This window comes from Lepidochelys kempii, chromosome 12 (assembly GCF_965140265.1).
Source record: "Lepidochelys kempii isolate rLepKem1 chromosome 12, rLepKem1.hap2, whole genome shotgun sequence".
NCBI classification, from domain to species: domain Eukaryota; kingdom Metazoa; phylum Chordata; order Testudines; family Cheloniidae; genus Lepidochelys; species Lepidochelys kempii.
The window spans coordinates 4,497,655-4,519,073 of NC_133267.1; the positions used below are offsets into that span (position 1 = coordinate 4,497,655).

The 21,419-nt window shown below is 48.8% G+C and overlaps 2 protein-coding genes and 1 long non-coding RNA gene across 6 annotated transcripts in view; 2 read left to right on the top strand and 1 right to left on the bottom strand.

Moving 5' to 3' along the window:
• RANBP10 (RAN binding protein 10) overlaps positions 1–9,108 on the bottom strand; it is a 162,971-nt gene extending 153,863 nt beyond the window's left edge. Inside the window, exons 1-2 of one of the 2 annotated variants that reach the window (XM_073307234.1) lie at positions 8,544–9,108; positions 7,436–7,547 (exon numbers count right to left, since the gene is read on the bottom strand). In XM_073307234.1, the coding sequence (XP_073163335.1) occupies positions 7,436–7,547; positions 8,544–8,739 (308 nt within the window). In that variant the 5' untranslated portion in view covers positions 8,740–9,108. Of the gene's footprint in view, positions 1–7,435; positions 7,548–8,543 lie in introns of those variants that run through there. The other variant, XM_073307235.1, reaches the window with a different exon arrangement.
• Positions 9,109–10,951: 1,843 nt separating this feature from the next.
• Positions 10,952–21,419, top strand: part of TSNAXIP1 (translin associated factor X interacting protein 1) — a 64,455-nt gene continuing 53,987 nt past the window's right edge. For all 3 annotated transcript variants that reach the window (XM_073307226.1, XM_073307227.1, XM_073307228.1), the window contains exon 1: positions 10,952–11,032. In XM_073307226.1, coding sequence (XP_073163327.1) covers positions 11,010–11,032 — 23 coding nt within the window. In that variant the 5' untranslated portion in view covers positions 10,952–11,009. The remainder of the gene's footprint in view (positions 11,033–21,419) is intronic.
• Positions 11,307–19,668, top strand: LOC140896100 (uncharacterized). The gene is made up of 3 exons (XR_012154449.1): positions 11,307–12,279; positions 12,534–12,633; positions 13,904–19,668. It is a non-coding gene; the product is annotated as an uncharacterized lncRNA (long non-coding RNA).

The following is a 21,419-nucleotide window of genomic DNA, read 5'->3' on the forward strand; positions in this document are numbered from 1 at the left end:
CACACCTTTGTTGCCCTTCTCTAGGAACAGGCAGAATCCCACTAAAGATTACCTGAGCCTTGATTTCCTTAAGCGTCTTCCCCAGCCTAGCATAGTCTCCCTTCATACTTTCCAGTGAGAATCTAGCCGTATCATTTGTTCCCACATGAAGGATAATTAGGGGATTCTTTCCTGCTTCCTTTAGGATCCTTTTCAACCTCAGGTCTACATCCCGTATCTTAGCACCTGGAAGACAGCACACCCTCCTATTCTCTGGATCAGCTCTGGTTACAGGCCTGTCTATTCTTCTCAGTAAAGAGTCCCCGATCACATAGACCTGCCTTTTCCCGGTGACGGTGCTATTCTCCAGTCTACCCCCGTTCCCTCTGGCTGCAAGTTTTTTCCATTTCTATTCTCCCTTGTAACCCTCTTCAACCCATCCTATATCCGCCTGGGGCTCATATTTGGTGTAGTCTCCACTGACTCTTACCCTTTTCCTATAGCACTAGCCGCTCTTCTCTTCTTCCTTGCCCTTCCACCTTCAGCGACTACCTGCTGAGCCCCTTCTTCATTTTCCAACTCTGCAAACCTGTTCTTGAGCTCTACTTCTCCTTCACTAGCCCATCTGTTCCTCTGCCTGGTTCTTTTAGTCACATGCTTCCACTGACCCCTTTCCTCACCCAGTCTCCCCTCAGAATTCCCCAGCCCGGCTTCCATTTGCAAGTCTGAGCTTTTCCCTTCAGATACCTCATGTCTTTGCTCCATAATCTGCTCAAACCCCGTCCTAAACTCAACCAGACTTTCCACCTGCATCTCTAAACCTCAAATCTTTTCCTCCATCAGCTCTATCAGATGACATTTCATGCAGACAAAACCCTTACCAGTACCCCCTCCAGGATCATGTACATACCGCAGCTTCCACATCCAGTCATCCTCATTGTGTCTTCCACTACATGGGTCACTCCCACTGCTGCCTCTGTATCTGCCATAGCCTTCCCACCTAAACCCTGTTAATCTGGGAAACACAAACTACACCAAAACACCACCCCCCACAGCAAAACCAAATCCCAAACAAGTACCACAAGACAAACTCCCTTTACAGAATTCCCACTCAAACTCCCCTGTTTACAGCTCTGTTTGCTGGCTCCTGGGCCGCAGCAGCTGTCTGGGCCGCTGCCTGGCTGGCTGGCTACCTTTTAGGACCCCTACTCAGAGAAGCCCCGCCCCCTAATCAGGGCTCAGCTTCTCCCCCAGCACAAAGCCCCTGGAAGCCTCTACATGTACAAAGAGGCACCCAGGTGTGCCTTCAAGTCCTGAGCTCTTGCCCCTAGGCCAGCAGGGGTTGTGAGACAGCCTTTCCCAGCCATCACATCTATTTGACAAACTGAGAAACAACACTGACAGGTTCCAGAGTAAACCCCAGTCAGTCTTCCTTAGCTAGAAGGGTGGCGGTCACAACTCACAGCCTAGAATGTGGAGGGAGTAAAGCTGGGGAGAGTGGGTGAACCCAACGGGGGAGGGATAGCTCAGTGGTTTGAACACTGGCCTGCTAAACCCAAGGTTGAGAGTTCAATCCTTGAGGGGGCTATTTAGGGATCTGGGGCAAAAATTGGAGATTGGTCCTGCTTTGAGCAGGGGGTTGGACTAGCTGACCTCCTGAGGTCCCTTCTAACTCTGATATCCTGTGATTCTATGATAGGCTCTAAAACGGGCAAGGGTTCCTTATGGGGCACCAGGCAGTGCTCTTTGGATATTGCACTTTGTTTTGGAACATCCACCTGGGACCCAAGCCAATGTTTACCAATGCTTAGACAACAGAGCAGCCTAGGGATGGGGAAGGGCAAGGAAACAGGTCTTTGTGTGTTCTCTGTGCACATGCAGTCCTCCAGTAGAGCATCTTGAGAAGAGAAGCTGCATTAAACAGTATGGAAAGACAACATGGAGGGAAGCTGCTCTTTTAATGAGCGGAGAACAGTTTTGTTTTGCATCATGGTCAAGAGCTACCAACATGTTTTCAGTTCTTGCCACTTACAGAGTCTCCAAGAATTCAGTTCTGTCTCGGGTCCAAAGAGCTTACTGAATGAGAACTAGTGTTGGGAAAGTTTTTTAGCCCTGCGTCCATCAGCACCTTATCACCATCAAATAACCCTAGCACGATCGCAGCACTAGCTCAAGGCACATCAGTCTCAGACTCCCCTTTATCTAAAAGGTATTGTAGAAAAGCAAAATTTGTTGCCATGGAGTGAAATAAAAGCTAGTAATCTGACTCCCTCAGAATGCTCCTTTTATACCATGGAAGCTGCCCAGAGTGGCCATGTATGTTGGCAAGTGCCACCACTTTACTTAGGCCTGGCCATGGAGTCTTGCCATAATGCCACTCGCTAATCAGAAAAGTCACATCTCCAGTGCAGTTAATAAAACAAAGTAACCTACTTCATGCTAAGCAAAATCATATTCAGACATCCCCATCCAAAACCACAACCACACTTACTGAAACTGGTTCTCCCAGCACCCTAATCCAGCCAGCCTTCCTTTGCCATTTCATTTGATCATTTAGCCATTTCAAAACACGGGCAAATAAGACATCACAGTACCCAGCAATGTAAACCCAGTGAGCAGCAGCACTACACATCCCTCATCCCATCATCAAACTAAATGGTTGTCAATACAGCAAGAAACAGTATGTTTAAAGACCTACAAGCTACAAAGCTGAAATTATGGATTTGAAGTAGGCAGCTTGGAAAGTCCTTCAAGAGTCCTCTTGACCTGCTTTCTAAGGGATTTCAGATACTGTTGGAACACTCTTCTTCTCTCCTCCTTTTTCAATTCCGGTACTCCACGTCATTAAACGGAAGTCATTAGCATCACGGATGTACCAAGCACTGCCAAACTCAGTAGCGGTATAGACACATTCACCTGACACACTGTTACAAATACTCTAGGCCCCAAACCAACAGTCTGAAAAGTAAAACATTAAGGATCAGACAAAGCCCACAAAAGGAAGTTCTGAGTTAGTGGGGCTGTAGCAGCCCTATTGTTTCCAGGTACCACAGCACAATTTAGCAAAGGGTCCCAGACCTGAGAGATGTTACATACCCTGGGAGGTCTTTGAAAAGTCAGCACAGTATGTATAGTGTTGCACAGCCTCCAATACAGGATCCAGTACTGCAATGCCTAGGACAAGCAATCTTTATGGGTGCTGCAGCAGCCATAACACAGAACCTACATGCTTTTGTGGTTTAGGTCTCAGCCTGAGTACTCTCAATGCAGCTGTGCATCTAATTTCTCCCTCCTCCAGCAACAGGGAAACAAGCACAGACATGCCCTCGACATCAAAACGAGGTCTTGGCAAACTCTCCAACACATTGTTTTGGTATGGTGTTGTCGTGTCATCGCCATAGGCTTACTGACATTTGATTTTTACACCACTACGGTGTTGATAGACATGGCAGTGTACTTCATAAGATTATGATGGGAAATAATGACCATTATGGTGTGCAGCAGAGAAATGGCTTGTCAAGATCAAGAGCTCTGCCCTCGGGAGTCAACCAGCAAGTTAACGTGATTCTGCCATCTCCACATGAGATGGACCTAGTCCACCTTAAGGACAAACTAACTGTGCCTTCGGGCGCTATCATAATATAAATATTTACTCCTACTAATGCAGTCCAAATTGGAATCCCTACTATGGTTGGCAATTTCCTGGGGAAAACACAGTTTAGGACAGGGGAGGTTAAACTGGGAAACTTGGAAAAATAATTGCATCAGTGTCCAGCAAGCATATAACAAATCTTTTCAAACTTTGGATACATCCAGTCAAAACTGAGGAATAGGCTTGGTCTATCCACTACAGAATGATGCATGGCCAAATGGACCTGGACTGGAAGTTTGCAACTCTACATGCTTCTGATTGCTTAATGCATCAAGCCTACAATTCTGCATTAATGGTGTTTTCATGTAATCAAATGTTTGACTCCTGTTTACACAATATTGAACACTGAAATGAGTCATAACATGCATAACTTCTTTGAGAAAATGCCAAATCAAAATATATAGATATTTGAATATTCAGTACATATTAATATTAATCCTAATGCATTTTACTTTTTGTTTGTACAATTGTAAATCTGCAAATCTACTATCTTAGGCAACCACAATTTGAATATATAACTAAAACTAAGTGTAACGTGGTGTGCATTAATGGAACAGTTTTTAAAATAGAAAATGCCTTAAACTGGGATTAACTAGTTTTTCCCCGGGTGATAAAAAACACCTCTGGTAAATACCATGCCATACCTAGCCCCTACAATCCAAGCTGGCAGAAGGCCTCTATGAAGCTCTTTTTATAAACAGTCACATCTCCTGATTTCAGTCCTCACTGGTGAAAGCAGCACCCTTCCCAAATGAGAAACCATGCCCATGATTTGATTTTGGTTACGTTCCTCACTCTACTTCTCACAATCTCCTACGCTGCCTTGTATCCAATGTGTCCTCACATCTGCAAAGGACTCCTGTACTATACCAATTTCACCCTAGATTGTTCTCCCCTCTGGATAGCTACACTTGTGTTCACACTTCAGGCAACAGAAAATACTTGTACAGCAGGTGGGCATCAATTTCATCCTGGCTAGCTCATCTACACAAGCCAGGTGATGAGAACCAGATGTAACAGTCACCATGCTTGCTAACTACACAACATTACATTAGATTTTCCCCTCTCCTCGTAACATCCCTAGCAGAATGCAGAATCCCATGACCCCCAATACATCCTTTAATTTTGCTCCCAGAAAAATGCTTACTGTAGTGATAAACATGCAACAGAGGGCTGGATGGGATTCAAACTAAGTACTCAACACTACTCACTGAACTGCCTCTTGGAGAACACTGTAAAGTGACAACATTCACATTCTGCTTCTAATACCATGGACACAATGTACCACCTCTGCTGTGCTTCCAGACGTTACTGCCCTACAGAGCTGGATTGGAAAATCAATCCAAAGTCAGCCCATAGGAACCGATGTTATTTCAATGGCTAGATTTAATGGGAAGAATAGTCTAACTTTGGCATTCTGCCTCCAGCACTAGGATTTCCCAATCTCACAGCTGTTGCCTGTCACTAACCCCTATGGTGTAATCAGCCTTCAGAAAACAACCTAATCAAGTGGAAATCCAGGGCCCAGACTGATGGTAGAAGATACACAGTTCCAACCTACATTCACAAAGGCCTTGTTTTCTTCCCTTTAGATAGCTCTTCTTCTCACTGCACACGGATAGTTTCTGGACAAGATGATTGACCTCCTCCCAGAGCTCAATTACTGCTACTCCTTTTCATCCAGCAAACGTAGTGGTTGAGACATAAGGTTCAAACCCTTCCAGACCTCAGATTTGGAAATCACCACCCTTTGCTACACTTCCAAACACTGAGGGCTAAAGCCAGCATTAGAAGCAGGATTTGTATCAGAATATTAGTCACTAAGCCAGCCCCGAAGTGTCCTGATTTCTCAATTGGGCCTTTCAGGAGGCTGGCTGGCTTGTGTGAATAAATCTAGGGAGCATCTACACTTGAAACACAGCAGCAGCACAGAAGCAGTGCTGCACCTGCACTACTGTAGCACTTCAATGTAGACATCCCTACAGTGATGGGAAGAGTTCTCCCACTATCTGGAAAGGCAGTAGACAGGCTGATTCCCCACTCTGGCACTTTGAGTGCAGAAGGTGAGGGCCCACAAGAATTCTAAAAATTAATACTGGCCACTCCAGGCTTGTATTAAACTCCCAAGGTTACAGCTTCTCTCTGACCTTGGATGGGTAGATGCTGCCACCACCCAAATGCAAAAAAAAAAACCCTTTTGAGAACCAGAAAGGTGCACTTGGGAATTCCATCCTCAAGCCCTTTCACCACCTCTCCGGGGAAGAGCCGAGAAAGAAAAACAAAGGAAATCAGCTTTTGCCACCAGCTAATTAAACAACATGCACAAACCTCTTAGGGAGACAAAAATCCAATCCTGTTCTTAAAAAAGGTATTTTCTTTTTGTTTTTAATAAAATTTACATCTGGAACTTAGGCTTTTTGCTAAATCAAAAAAAAAAACTATTACAAAAATTAAGCATCAAGAATAGCTCTCTTGAGATTCAGCTTAAGGTTACAAGCAAAGCAAAAGCACCTGGGGTTAGCACAGAGGAGTCCACAAGCCAATAAGAAATAATCATGTCTTCCTAGACATTTCCTGATTTACTTACATATCTGGGATTTCAGATAAGCAATCTCTAGGTATGAACTGACGGTTTATCATACCTGGCATCAAGCTTCCTACATCATAGTTCAGCCCTGTTCCTGCTCTGTGTCTCCTCTCTCCAGAGAGCAACAGAACCACAAAGGGAAAGTTTTTTCCCCAATTTTAAAAAATTCTAGCCCTCCCATTGGCTCTTTTGGTCAGGTGCCCACGCCCTTCTTTTTACCTATGGGCTTTTTTAACCCTTTACAGGTAAAGCAAGTAGACTACAGCTACCAAGAGGGATTTTAGAGCTAACTGGCTGGCTGGGTGTCCACAAATGGGAGCTACCCTTCCTCTCATGTATCACACAGGTCAACAGAAGAATTGTTCTGTCGACCTAGTGCTGTCTAAAACAGGGATTAAGTCGGTTTAACTACATCGCTCAGGGGTGTGGATTTTTCCCACCTATGAGCAATGTAGCTGGGTCAACCGCACTCTAATGTAGAGCAAGCTCTACAAAATCGCAATTCTTTATGCTTAATGACCCATGTCACTCCCTCATTCACTCACATTGCCTTAACTCTTTAGCAAAGCTTCCACACATTTTGACATGAGTGAATCCTTGACGGGAAATACTTCAGTTTATGGGCTATCCCCTCCCAGACTTTAGAAACAGAGACAATTTTCCATTTCCCCTGAAGTTAAGGGATACAGGAAACCAGTCCAGCTATCAAGGATGTTGCAATATTCGTTTACTCAGTTCCAGCAGTCTGTTAGTTATTCAGACATAACTGAAACAAAAGGAACAGTATTGAATTTCAAACTCCATGAGAGACATAAAAGCGGCAAAGAGTCCTGTGGCACCTTACATACTAACAGACGTATTGGAGCATGAGCTTTCGTGGGTGAATACGCACTTCATCGGATGCATGTAGTGGAAATTTCCAGAGGCAGGTATAAATATGCAAGCAAGAATCAGGCTAGGGATACTGAAATTAGAGACTTAGTACTTCTCAAGTTGTCATAATTACCCATACAAAACAGCAAAGAGAGCAGCTACATTCCAATATATATTATTGGCTTGCCACCTGTTGACTACACAGACATAACCACTCACCACATATCTGCCTATTATAAATGTCATCTGAGTGACCTCTAACCCTTCCAACAAGGGAGATTGAGCAAAACAGAACTAGTAAACACATATAAAACACTGGAATCAAATTAGAGCAGTGCACTTACCCATCTCTACCTTTACTGACAATCTTCACTTCAAAGTAATAAATGCCACAAGCTGCAGGGATGGGGTGTGTAGCCCTGACTGATGCAGCATCTTTGTGATTTTTCCCATGACCTAGGAAAGAGTTGAATGAGTACTTAATGGGTGCAAGGTCCTAGGCCCTTCATTTCAAAACAACACTACATGAACAGAGTAAAGGACTTGTAACAGCAAAATTCATTCTGCGTCTACTGAGAAATTAGAAGATGACTCCTCAGTCAGTTAAAAAAACCCACAAGCCTGCACTGCCACCATGTAAATAACCTACAATATGTGCTCCTGCAGCTTTCCCTTTGCCTACCCTCTTAAGGTGCTGAGAAAGAAGCATAATGCTACCCCCCGTTTTGAAATCTCAGCACCCAAAACAAACCAATTGTGCAAGATGAAGATGACATCAGTGTTTATTAGGCTGAGGGGAGACGGTATGCTCAGCTCTCTCTGGCTATTCTGGAAAGGCAGCCTCCATCACAGTGGGGAGGGAAGAAACATGAAATCATGGGTCTTAGAGCTCTGAACTTGACTGATTTCCTATGAACCCAAGTGGTGGAGGTACCCAGCCAGGAGCCCCTCTCGCCGGCATTGTAAGGGGGTGACAGAGACAACAGGAGACCCTACGGGGGCAGAGCCTTACAGAGAAGAAGCCAGGCCCCCAGCTAAATGACACCGCAAAGTGTTATATAAGGCAGGAACGCGGGGGTTGGGCTCAGCGCCGCTTTAGCTCTCCCTCGCCCGCGGAAACCCCAGGGACGGCTCAAGCCCCAAACCGCCCCCACAGATCAGAGGGGCAGTTCGGCGTGGTTTGTGGTAGCGACTGAGCCTGGGGGGTAGACACACGACCCCCGAACTACGGCCCCTCTGCCCGGCCCGGCTCCGCTCCCCCCCAGCAGGGGACCGCCTGGGCAGGGAGAACCCGCTCCCCCCCCCCCGCCCCTCTTCCCAGGGAGTTGCAGGCCCCCGCCGCGCGCAGCGCCTCAGCGGCCCGGCTGCCCTGGACCAGCCCGGTGCCGGCTCCCCGCGGCCCCGGGGGCGGCCGGACTCCCGGCCCGGGGCTCCCGGCGCGGCTGCCGGCACCTTTGTAGTGGACGCGCAGGTTGCCCTGCGAGAGGCCGATGTAGTTGTACTTGTCCTTGGGGCTCCAGGAGCGGGGCAGCGGCGTCTCGGCCTGGTTCACGGCCGGGTAGAGGCGGCGGAGGCGCTGGCTCAGCTCCTGCTCCTCGAGCGGGCACGACAGCCCCCCGTCCAAGCTCCCTGCACCCGGATCCGCCATTTTGGATTCGCTATTGTGTCACCAGACGGAGAGCGAGGCCCAGCTCCCTCCGCCAGCCAATGGGCTGCGGGCCCGGCCACAATGGGGCCGCGGCCCCGACGGGAATCCGAGTCCGCTCCCCGCCCCTGACAAGCCACTTCCCGCACGCCCTGACTACAACTCCCGAGAGGCCCCGCGCCAAAGGCCCCGCCCCCGCGCTGTGGCGCATTGCACGCTGGGAAGGAGAGTTCGCTGGAGCTGCTGCCCACCTTGGCAAGGTGGCGCAAGGCACTACAAGCCCCAGAGCGCCGCCGAAGCGCCAGGCACGGCGCCGTGTTCAGAACTGTGCCCGGCGCACACCGGTGTGGGGACCCCCATAACCAACGTCCTGGGAAACGCCCTCTCCCAGGGCTAAACCCCTGCTGCACACACCAGCCCTGGTCCCGCAGGGTAACTACCCCCTGCGCTCTCCCCTTTCGCCTGCCCCCTGCCTTCCCTAGGGTCGCCCTTGCGTCCTCCTCCCCGCCTTGCCTAGGTACCCGCCCTGCACCCTTCCCCCCGCACCTTCCCTAAGGCACCCGTCCTGCATCCACCCCACCCCCCGTCTCTCCCAGGGTACCCCCCCTGCGGCCTGCCCTCCGCCTCCCCCAGGGTACCCCCTTCGGCCTGCATCCCCCCCAGGTTCCCCAAGTACTCTCCTATAGCCTGCCTCCCCCAGGGTACCCCCCTGCGGCCTGCATTCCCCCCCCCCCCGGGTTCCCCAAGTACTCTCCTATAGCCTGCCTCCCCCAGGGTACCCCCCTGCGGCCTGCATTCCCCCCCCAGGTTCCCCAAGTACTCTCCTATAGCCTGCCTCCCCCAGGGTACCCCCCTGCGGCCTGCATTCCCCCCCCCCCCGGGTTCCCCAAGTACTCTCCTATAGCCTGCCTCCCCCAGGGTACCCCCCTGCGGCCTGCCCTCCGCCTCCCCCAGGGTACCCCCTGCGGCCTGCATTCCCCCCTCCGGGTTCCCCAAGTACTCTCCTACAGCCTTCCTCCCCCAGGCTACCCCCCTGCGGCCTGCATCCCCCGCCCCCGGTTTCCCCAAGTACTCTCGTATAGCCTGCCTCCCCCAGGCTACCCCCCTGCGGCCTGCATCCCCCCCCCCCCGGTTTCCCCAAGTACTCTCCTACAGCCTGCCTCCCCCAGGCTACCCCCCTGCGGCCTGCATCCCCCCCCCCCGGTTTCCCCAAGTACTCTCCTATAGCCTTCCTCCCCCAGGCTACCCCCCTGCGGCCTGCATCCCCCCCCCCCCGGGTTCCCCAAGTACTCTCCTACAGCCTGCCTCCCCCAGGCTACCCCCCTGCGGCCTGCATCCCCCCCCCCGGTTTCCCCAAGTACTCTCCTACAGCCTGCCTCCCCCAGGCTACCCCCCTGCGGCCTGCATCCCCCCCCCCGGGTTCCCCAAGTACTCTCCTATAGCCTGCCTCCCCCAGGCTACCCCCCTGCGGCCTGCATCCCCCCCCCCCGGTTTCCCCAAGTACTCTCCTATAGCCTTCCTCCCCCAGGCTACCCCCCTGCGGCCTGCATCCCCCCCCCCCCGGGTTCCCCAAGTACTCTCCTACAGCCTGCCTCCCCCAGGCTACCCCCCTGCGGCCTGCATCCCCCCCCCCGGTTTCCCCAAGTACTCTCCTACAGCCTGCCTCCCCCAGGCTACCCCCCTGCGGCCTGCATCCCCCCCCCCGGGTTCCCCAAGTACTCTCCTACAGCCTGCCTCCCCCAGGCTACCCCCCTGCGGCCTGCATCCCCCCCCCCCCCGGGTTCCCCAAGTACTCTCCTACAGCCTGCCTCCCCCAGGGTACCCCCCTGCGGCCTGCATCCCCCCCCCGGTTTCCCCAAGTACTCTCCTACAGCCTGCCTCCCCCAGGGTACCCCCCTGCGGCCTGCATCCCCCCCCCGGGTTCCCCAAGTACTCTCCTACAGCCTGCCTCCCCCAGGGTACCCCCCTGCGGCCTGCCCTCCGCCTTCCCCAGGGTACCCCCCCCCGCAGGTAGCCGGCTCAGCGCTACTCGTCGCCTTGCCCCGGACGCACGCTGGCGGGCTAGGTCACCTCGGCGGGGACACCTCAAGCCGGCCCAGCCGTCCCTACCTCCCCCCGCCCCGCAAGCTGAGCCCTGCCCCGACCCCACGCGCTCGGACTGGCGCGCGGCTGTTTGTCAGGCGGCCGCCGGCCAGCTATGGCAGAGGCGGGGTCCTGGGCGGCGGGGCCGGGCTTGTCTCCATGGTGACCGTATCAACAACCTGCGCCCGGCCATGGCCCTGGCCCCTTCGCTCGGGTAAGGTCGTGGGCGGTGGGAGCCGGGGTCCGCGCCGCGGGGAGCCCGTGCCATGGGCCGGCCCCTGTCGGCCGGAGGACCGCGCCCCGCGGCTCGAGCCTGGCCGGCGGGACGGAGCCCCGGGGCTGCGCGGGCCGGAGAAGGGCCGCTCAGCTTGCGGAGCCGCAGTTACTCGGGGGCAGTGATTTCCCTACCCCCCCCGCCCCCGCCCCCGCCCCGCGAACTAGTTACATGCCAATGTAGCGACTGTTTGGAAACGTGACTTGACACTGAAACATTAATACTCACTTTAAAAGCAGATGCAGTGTCTGATAAAAGACGTGTATCTGAAAAAGTAGAATAATTTGAGAAGTGTGAGCATGGACTAGCTTCCTTCTACAGCTGTTGTTTTTATGACCGTGTCAGTGCATTCATGTCCCCGATGTTGGCCAACCTAATAATTTCAAATTATGATTTGGAAGCAAAGTCTAAATGAGCCCCCCCCCCGACAGCTAGTGATGAGCTGGGGGCTGGGGGGAAAGGCTTCAGGACCAGGTTGTATTTACATTCACAGCTAATCTACCTAGGTATCCAGCAAACAGAGCTGCCTTGCCCAAGTAATAGATTTTGGCTGGGGTTGGGTTACAAATCACTTGAATGCGTGGGGGGGGGAGTAATGAAATGTTGTTATTCTTATTGTATGAGTAAAGGGCAGTAGAACTGTCCTTAGCCTGTGCTGATTGAGGGCATCAAGAGAGAGGGTGGGGACAAGTGTTTTGCTTGAGGGTCTGCCTGAGTCACAAGTACCATTTGACCTGCCCCTCTCCACTGTTTAAAGACAGAGCTGATTAGGCTCCATAGAGAATCTTTTGTTCTGTTAAGTGACCACTACAGCTGAAGTCACTGATAATCAGGTCTAAGTGCTTAGTCCTGCTGTGGGGACAGTGTTTCTGTGGAAGAGACGGCCCAGTCTGCACTAGCAGTGAGGTTCCCCCACTGAGATCTCAGCTGAAATCACTGAGAGCCGGCGGAACCGCAAGAGACCGACTCACAGAGGTCACAGTGGCAGGTGGCAGCAGAAGGTGACTGCACAGGGCCATTGGCAACAGAGCAGTGGAGTGAACATGGCACAACGAACAACAGTGGACAGAGCGAACAGTGAGCAGCTGCAGGAACGAGCAAGGTGCCTTCTTACCCCCCACCTGGGAGGTGAACTCACGTGAAAGCACCTCTGAACTCTGAGTCTCCACTGACCAAGGACAACACCGGTGAGTGGGGTGCGGTGGAGGGAAAAGTGAGGGGCACGTTAAATAAACATTTGTTTGTGGGACTATATTTTAGTGACTTTGCTCCAGAATGCTAGATTTATGACTGGGAATGGAAACTTATATACATATGTTTCCTAGTAGGCCAAGATTTTTAGAATACATTATTTGCCAGGGTTGTTATCTCACATCGTTGCTATCTTGAGAGGTCATTATGTTGGTGAGTTTCTGTACTAAACGTTTTTATTATTATATAGGAATGGTCATACTGGGTCAGACCAATGGTCCATATAGCCCAGTATCCTGTCTTCTGACAGTGGTCAAGGCCAGATGCTTCAGAGGGAATGAACAGAACAGGTAATCAAGTGATCCAAGCCCTGTTGCCCATTCCCAGCTTCTGGCAGACAGGCGAGGGACACTCAGAGCATGGTGTTGCATCCCTCCCCATCCTGGCTAATAGTCACTGATGGACCTATGCTCCAGGAATTTATTGAGTTCTTTTTTTAATCCTGTTATAATTTTGATCTTCACAGCATCCCCTGGCAAAGAGTTTCGCAGGTTGACTTTATGTTGTGTGAAGAAGTACTTCCTTTTGTTTTTTAAAACCTGCTGCCTATTAATTTCATTGGGAGACTGCTAGTTCTTGTGTTATGTGAAGGATTAAATAACATTTCTTATTCACTTTCTTCACACCAGTCAAGATTTTATAGACCTCTATCATATCCCCCCTTAGTCGTCTCTTTTCTAAGATGAAAATTCCCAGTCATTTTAATCTCTCCTCCTGTTTCATACCCCTAATCATTTTAGTTGCCCATCTCTGTACCCTTTCCAATTCCAATATATCTTTTTTGGGATGGGGTGACCAGATCTGCACACAGTATTCAAGGTGTGTACGTACCATGGATTTATAGAGAGGCAATATGATATTTTCTGTCTTATTATCTATCCCTTTCTTAATGATTCCCAACATTCTGTTTGCTTTGTTGACTGCCGCTGCACATTGAATGGATATTTTCAGAGAACCATCCACAATGACTCCAACATCTCTTTCTTGAGTGTTAACAGCTAATTTAGACCCCATCATTTTGTATGTATAGTTGAGATTATGTTTTCCAACGTCCAATACTTTGCATTTATCAACATTGAATTTCATCTGCCATTTTGTTGTCCAGTCACCCAGTTTTGTGAGATCCCTTTGTAACTCTTCGCAGTCTGCTTTGGACTTAACTATCTTGAATAGTTTTGTATCATCTGCAAACTTTTCCACCTCATTGTTTACCCATTTTTCCAGATCATTTATGAATATGTTGAACAGTAATGGTCCCAGTATGGACCCCTCAGGGATACCACTATTTATCTTTCTCCATTCTGAAAACTGATAATTTATTCCTACCCTTTGTTTCCCATCTTTTAACCAGTTCCTGATCCATGAGAGGACTTCCCTCTTATCCCATGATGGCTTACATTTCAAATGTCAATTTAAATTAAATACATTTTTTTTAATTTATATTTTTTTAGAAATCTAGACCTGTTATGTGTTTTGGTGTATTTTGCATTATCCTTGTGTTAAATTTGCATTATCCTAACAAAACATTTACTTTATTCATATCTCTTTTATATGTTGTAGGTCAAAGTGAAAATGAAAAGACAAAAAAATACAATAATTTTTCCACTCAAAGGCCTCAAAAACTAACCTTGGTTCTTGATGTGTTCTTCACCTTGAATATATCAACATGTCATCTTGGTGGTGTATCTACATCCAACCAGCCCAAAGCACAAATACAGCTACCTACTGAAGAAAGTGTCTTTAAAACCTAAAGGCAGTTCCTGATGTTTGTCGGTCAAAGTGTTCCCATTTATTGAAGTTACAAAAGATGGCTACTGGTGCACTTCTTGCAGAAAAACTTACAAAGAAGGAAAGCTTTCCAATGCTATAACTGGTAAAAGTGGAGAAGCTTGGTTTGTCAGACCGATCAGCAAAGCCAATGATGACAAACTATGTGAAAAGGCAGCAAAACACCAGGCCTCTGGACTGCATCAACATGCAGAAAGCCTTATAAGCCCACTTTCAAAGCCAATTTTACAAGTACTTAATGAGGCTGTTAAGAATGCTGGAGACACAACACAGTTCATGTGAACAAACATGGCCGTGGTATTATACTTTTTATTTAAGCAAGAGATACCACACACTACAAACTGGAGGTCAATGTGAAGTGCATGGTCACTTGTTCATCTTGTAGTTGAACATTGGTTCCGAACAAGACCAGAAAATACTCACTGTATTTCTGAAGGAAACTCAACTGACTGGCTAGACACATGTGGTGCAACAGTGGAAGATTCAACAGTTGAAAAAGTGAAGAACTCTCTCCCCACATTCAAAAAAATTGTATACATGGCTGATGAATGCACCGATGCAAATGGGCATCAAGTATTAAGTTATTGTGTACTGTGACAGGGTCGGGCCAGATGGCTACAGGAGAGTAATAGAATAGAGTAATAGAAAGCAGGTTAAGTAGGTCCCTTTTCCCTGGATAAGGTAACAGGGAAGGTTTCAGAACAATCAGGAACCTTCTGGAGACAATTAAGACGGACAGGCTGATTAGAACACCTGCAGCCAATCAAGAAGCTGCTAGAATCAATTAAGGCGAGCTAATCAGGGCACCTGGTTTTAAAAAGGAGCTCACTTCAGTTTGTGGTGCGCTTGTAAGGAGCTGGGTGGTTGGTGGGAGGTGAGGAAGCGTCATCCCTGCAGGATTCCCTCCGAGGGCCCATTGACACTGTCAAATGCATATCAGCTGTTGTTGCGGCACTGTTCCCTCTTGTAGTGTAGATGGGATCTTGATTGTGTCTCTTCTGCCCCACAAGCCATGTTCTGGATTCAGAATCCAGCCAGGTTCGGGGCGATGGTGAAAGTCCTGTTCTCATAAAATGGAATTGTGCTTTTATTGGTGCTGGGGGAACAAGATCGCTCTTGAATAGTGGAGATGGGTCCTTCATCTCAGCCCCTTCGGGCCACATCCTGCCCTCATTTCTCTGACTCACTGGTCTCTTAGCTTGGCAGGGAGACTCCAGGACCTGCTGCAGCTGCCAGATATCACCACGCTTATGGTGTGAGACCAGTCTGCCTAGCCCTGCCTTGGGCGTGGCGTTATCTCCCAGCAGTAGCTGCGCTCCCTGGAAGCTCATTTAAACACAAACAGCCTGTCCCTGGGTGACTCTGGCTTCCCCCTGGGGTGAATTTGGAGCAGGATTTTTGTGACAAAACAGTTCCCTTTCGGTCTTAGCATTTCAGCGGCTCTGACCTTGCCGTTGAGCATCTGAATTGGTCTCATTCCCCAGCTCAGTAAACACTTCAACAGGAGCCTAAAGCTTCAGCAGAGGCTGAAGTGCTTTGCTGAATCAGGACCTGAATGTCCAGCAGCTGCCTGGAGCATATAACTTGTAAATTGCATTTCACAAACCAGGGAGGCAGGGGAAGAACCTGGGGTCAATTACCACAGACTGCAACAACCTGCTTTGGCTGGTGCCTAACCCTACTTCCACTCGCTACTCGCCACAGAGCGCTTTAAAACATCGCAGGGTCAGCCCTGGATACAATCCAGTGGCATATCGGGGGTGTAGATCCCACCAAATGCATGCATTAGCACTTACCTAGCCTTGGCAAAGGAGTGAAATATCTGTGTGAAAAGCTCAAAGACGTGTCCAAGCAGGACTCAGCGCCCCCCTCCCCTGCTGGCTGCTTGGTTTGGTTTTGGACTAGGGAGAGCGATCTGTTAATTCTGACAGAAGCTCAGTGGAGAAGCTGTCCAGGGAGCCAGTCCTGAGTGGGAGTAACTAGCCCATTGTTTAGTGCCGCCGTGTAGATTGGCATTGAGCAAACAGCCTTCTGAAGCCAGATCGCTATTGTTTAAGCTTTGGTACAGTTATCAGTGAGACAGTAACACAAAGGTCTGGCTTTCTCTGCAGTGTGGGGGCCTTTTCTTAATATACTAGTGTGTCATTTATACAGATGTGTGTTGGTGATTGTGGAATCCAAGCCAGGGCCTTAGCAATCCTGCTGCTCGCAAGCGTGGCTGGGTGGTCAGAGCTGAACATCACAGCTTGGGCCACCTGGGTCTGCCAGGGGTATCTGGCGTGGGGGCAGGGCAGGGGGAGTTTTATATCATGGCGCAATTTAAATGGCTCCGTTTCCAGCTCTCTAGTGCTGTAACGAGCCCGGTCGGATGTGTGTGGTTTTTAATATGTATACTACGTGTTGGGGTGTTTCATTTGATGCATATCAAGAGCTACTCTCACCTGTAGATAGCAGCTGGTTTAAAGGGATGGGCCAGGTTTGATTCTCCACCATCCTGCACTGCCTGTGTCTGATCAGCCCTGCGGGGAAACGCTCCTGTGTTGGGATTCTCTGCAGCTGTGAGTAGTAAAGAAACCCGACTGAGGCATGCGCACTTGTACTCTCTGCACAGGTTCGGGGCTTGATTCTCCTCTCCGCTATAGTGCGGCTCCCTTGGTTTCACTGGAGTTACTCCTGACTTATATGAGTTAGTGACCAGAATTAGGCCCCCAGAGGGCAGGATCAGGCCCCTTTCCCCTCTTCTCGCTGAGCACCAGTGTAGCTCATGAGTGAGACTTTACACTGAGTGGGTGGAGAATCAGAATCCGTTGACATCTCCTCTTCCCTTGTAAACCAGCTGGATGTAAAAAACCTTTTTCAGCAAAACAACCTCTCACGCAACAGTGGAGGACCCTTGATTTGCTTTGGACAGCAAGGCTCTCCTGGGTGTGGGTAGGGGTCTGCTCTAGCTGGACAATGCAGCATAGCAGACCGCAGCCCTTGACCTCCTGTGGGTGCGCTTTTGTGCGTGTCAAAGCCACGCACTATTCTGGGAGCTGCTCTGGGCAGAAAAGGCAGACTCCTGCCAGAGTCCCTGCTCTGCTCTGCCTTGGGGCCTGGTGTCCCCTCCTGCCAGCTCTGCACACTGCCTCTCCAGCCCATGCTTCTGGTCTGGTGAGATGGCGCAAACCAAAGTGATCTTGGCACGGACAGTGCCTCTGTGCAGCCCAGCACCCAATCAGGACCGTACTGGGGATTGTAACATGGATATGGATGTTGTGTGTTGTGCTTCCAGGAATGGTTATCGATTTTTCTTTTTAATTGTGTCACTTGTACCTGCCAGCCCCAGCTCTTGCCTCTGTTGAAAGGACCGTCCCCTGTTCTCACCGCAGCCTTCACCTGCTGTGCCTGAGCAAATCCATGCGTGGGCTGGTGACTGTGTGGCATTGGTAATGCTTTAGTCTGCTGTAAACCAGAGGCCAAAACCGGGGCTTCTGCTGAAAGGGGAAAAAAACGATTCCTTGTGAGGTGACTCAGCTGGGGAAGGTATGTGCACAAGGACAATAAATCATGGTGCTCCGGAAAAAAAAAAAGGGAGCTGGGAGCAAGAGGCGCTAGGAGCTGAGAGTGAGAACGTATACTGTTGGAGGACTGAGGAGTACAAGCATTATCAGACACTAGGAGGAAGGTCCTATGGTGAGGATAAAGAAGGGGTTGGGAGGAGGCCATGGGGAAGTAGCCCAGGGAGTTGTAGCTGTCGCACAGCTGTTCCAGAAGGCACTCTAGACGGCTGCATTCCACAGGGCCCTGGGCTGGAACCCAGAGTAGAGGGCGGGCCCGGGTTCCCCCCAAACCTCCCAACTCCTGGTCAGGCACAGGAGCAGTTAACCTGGACTGTGGGTTTACAAAAATGGCCAAACTGAGGGCTGCTATGAAGCTCCAAGGTGAGCAAATCCGCCAATAAGCGTAAGACCCACCAAGGTAGAGGAGGAACTTTGTCACAGTACGTTATCTTGATGTCAGTGGTAGGCCAGTAAAGGCATTTCTAGATGTTCAAGTTATAGAAGACACATTGGCTGCATCTGTAACAACCCACATCTTAGAAGAGTTAAATGCTTGTCAATTGGACCCCAAACAGATGACTGCTTGTGCATTTGATGGAGCTGCACACTTCACTGGAAGACATGGTGGAGTACGAGCTTTGCTCAGAGAAAAGTGTAATCCTAATCTCTCCTATACACACTGCAGAGGCCATCTACTCCAACTAGCACTAGTATGAGCTGCAGAATCTTCAAAAGACATTTAAAAAGCTATAAATTTCATGTCTTCATTATATTCTTTTTTCAGCAAGAGTCCAAAAAGACTAAATATCTTGGAAAATATAGAAGATACACTGGGACTGAAGTTCATATTAGTCCAACCTGGGAAAACCCTCTGGCTTTCTCATGAGCGATCCTTGGCTGTTGTCTTAAAATTACTCCAGCCGTTATTACTGGCTTTGGAAAGTATCTACCAAGATGGGATGGATCTAAGTAGTGAGGCTGGTGGATTACTTTTGCTATTACGTTCAGAGAAGACTATTGCCATTCTCTCTCTCATAAGTCTACTGTTGAAACCGCTTGGGTCATTAAACAATGCCATCCAGACATCTGCTACAACAGTAGTAGATCTTTGTCCAGCAATAGAAGCTACATTTGGATCAATCAGAGAGCTATCCATTGAAAAAGTAAAAAGAAAAGAAGTACTTGTGGCACCTTAGAGACTAACCAATTTATTTGAGCATGAGCTTTCGTGAGCTACAGCTCACTTCATCGCATGCTGGAAAAGTACTGGAAGAAGCAAAGACTTCAGTCCAGAAGTTGACTAATGAAGGCATTTATATTGAATCCTTAAGTGAAGAGGACAAGAAGTGTTTAAGACAACTGAAAAAGTACACAGACTTGATTCTTAAAAATCTACAACAGCGACTTCTAGATTCTACTCAACCTCTACGTAGATTTTACAGATGCCTGTCCTATAAAACACAGGCAGGTGACTGGAGTGAGGCACTACCAGCAATGGGGCTGCCATGTGCTCAGGACAGAATAGAGAATTTGAACACAGAGTGGAATATCATACGACGAATGAATGAAGATTTGACTTCAACTTCTTTTTTTATCATCGCTAATGACTCGACCTGATCTTTGTGCTATGTTTTCTGGGATGAAAGAAGTAGGAATTCCTCTCTTGCTACTCCCAGTCACAACAGCTACAATTGAGCGTTCTTTTTCATCATTGAATATAATTTTGTGTTCTGAAAGAAGTAGTCTTCGTTCTGATCATGTGAATGAACTAATGAGCATATCAATTGAAAGAATGGAAGTACCGGACACACGAGAAGCCACCAAAGATGAACACATTGCATTCAAGAAGTTCATTAACTGAGTTGTGCAAAATTATAACAAGAAACCAAGAAGGATGTAGATGTAGTGCTTCATAGGAGGCTTGAGTAGCCAACTTTAATTTGTGTGATGATTTTAAAACACGAGTTAAATCTAATAAAATGGTCATGAAACATTTTTTCAGTTTTTACTATGGTGCCATACAGCGCACCTTCACCCTCACAGTCTCACTCCTCATTGGCCCTGACACACACACCCCTGTAAATTCAAACACCCCCCTAATTTCAATTCCTGGAGAAACCACTGCTCAGGGGGTTATTTACGCAGCAGCTTCTGCGGGCTCCATACAAGTAGGATGAGCTGGGTGCAGTGACGGGTGTGCTGCGTGGGCAGGACACGATGGGTCAGGTTCCTCTGCCTGGGAGTAAGGCAGGGCTTGCAGAAATTGCTGTTGGCACTTGAAGGAGCTGCCTCTGTGCCTCCTCCACCTGAGAGCCGCTCCAGCCCTACAGCACGATGGTCACCGCTGGATGGATACTCCTAGGGGAAGTCTGCGCCCAAACATTACAAACTGTGTGCACCGTATTTTAAAATTCTGCATATTTTAGTTGTCAGTGTAACACAAGATAATCACATTAGCTTTGGTTATTTGCATAATTTATTTCAAAATACCTGTCAACAAGAATGTCTGTAACAATACAGAGACACACACAAAAAAGACTCAGGATACGTTTGTTGACAGAGATTCCTTACAAGGCATATTAGTCCAGAACTTTGAGTAATAATTTGTTCAAACTACAATACCGAAACATATTTCTCGAACCTCCCAGAGGCAGTGCAAAGGCTTGGGGGGGTAAGGGGTAACAGAGGAGCTGAGGGAGAGGGAAGGAGCCTGGGGGTGAATCTGGAGGGTTGTTGGGTGTGAGTGGGAGAAATATGGAATGGATTTTTTTCAGTGGGGGGAAGGATTCTTTGGGAGTTGGGGAGCTTCCCCCATGCAGACCCTGGCTGACCTCTAGCCTCTTCCATTCAGTCAGCACATTTTCCCTGCACCCGCCTCCCCCAACCCCATGTGGCCCTGCAACACACACCCCCGTTTAGCCCCTGGCTCAATGCTGTCATGCCACTAGCTCCTGAGCCTGCACCCCATTCTGTCCCCCACTAGCCATTCTGAACCCCAGTCTGTGACATACCCTCCAGCAACCCATGTGCCCCACTCTGTCTCTCCCATGACTCCTCACTTGGCCCAGCTGTGAGGAACACAGCTGCCGGCTGCCCTCTCTTCTGGTGCCACAGCAGTCCTTGGTGGGCTAAAGGTGTAACTGTATCACCTCTCCAACAGAATCTGTATTCTGTGGTGAAAAAAATCTGCAGGGGGACATGAATTCTGCATGTGCACAGTGGTACAGAATTCCCCCAGGAGTAAATTTAATATTAACACCACCTTGGAAGGTCGAGATCTGATATTATCACAGATCATCCTGGCCATAGGCTCCTAATGAAGGACAGTTGGTATGCAGATATATTCCTATTGCAATACTTCAGAATATCCCAGTCTTATGCCGTAGATGATAGGTTTTGTTCTGTCAATGTATAACATTGTGTTAGCCACAATTATACACATTTACAATAAAAAGTACACTCTTTAATATTTTCATTTAACATTTCAATTGTTTATAATTTATTCCCTTTACAAAGTCTAAAGATAACATTTTTCTCTCTACCAGTCTTTTCCATGTGGTAAGCATTGATTTTGCTTTCCCTGAGCATGGCTTTTTTTTGTTTGCTTCCTAGTTTGGAATAAGCCTTATTGTCAGCCTAGTTCTTGCAATTGTTTTAATAGTTAAATGTGGCTGTAAATAGAGGAAGCATTTTGATTTTGTTTCATGAACAGTGATCTCTGCTCTCTTAATTTCATTTTGAAACAA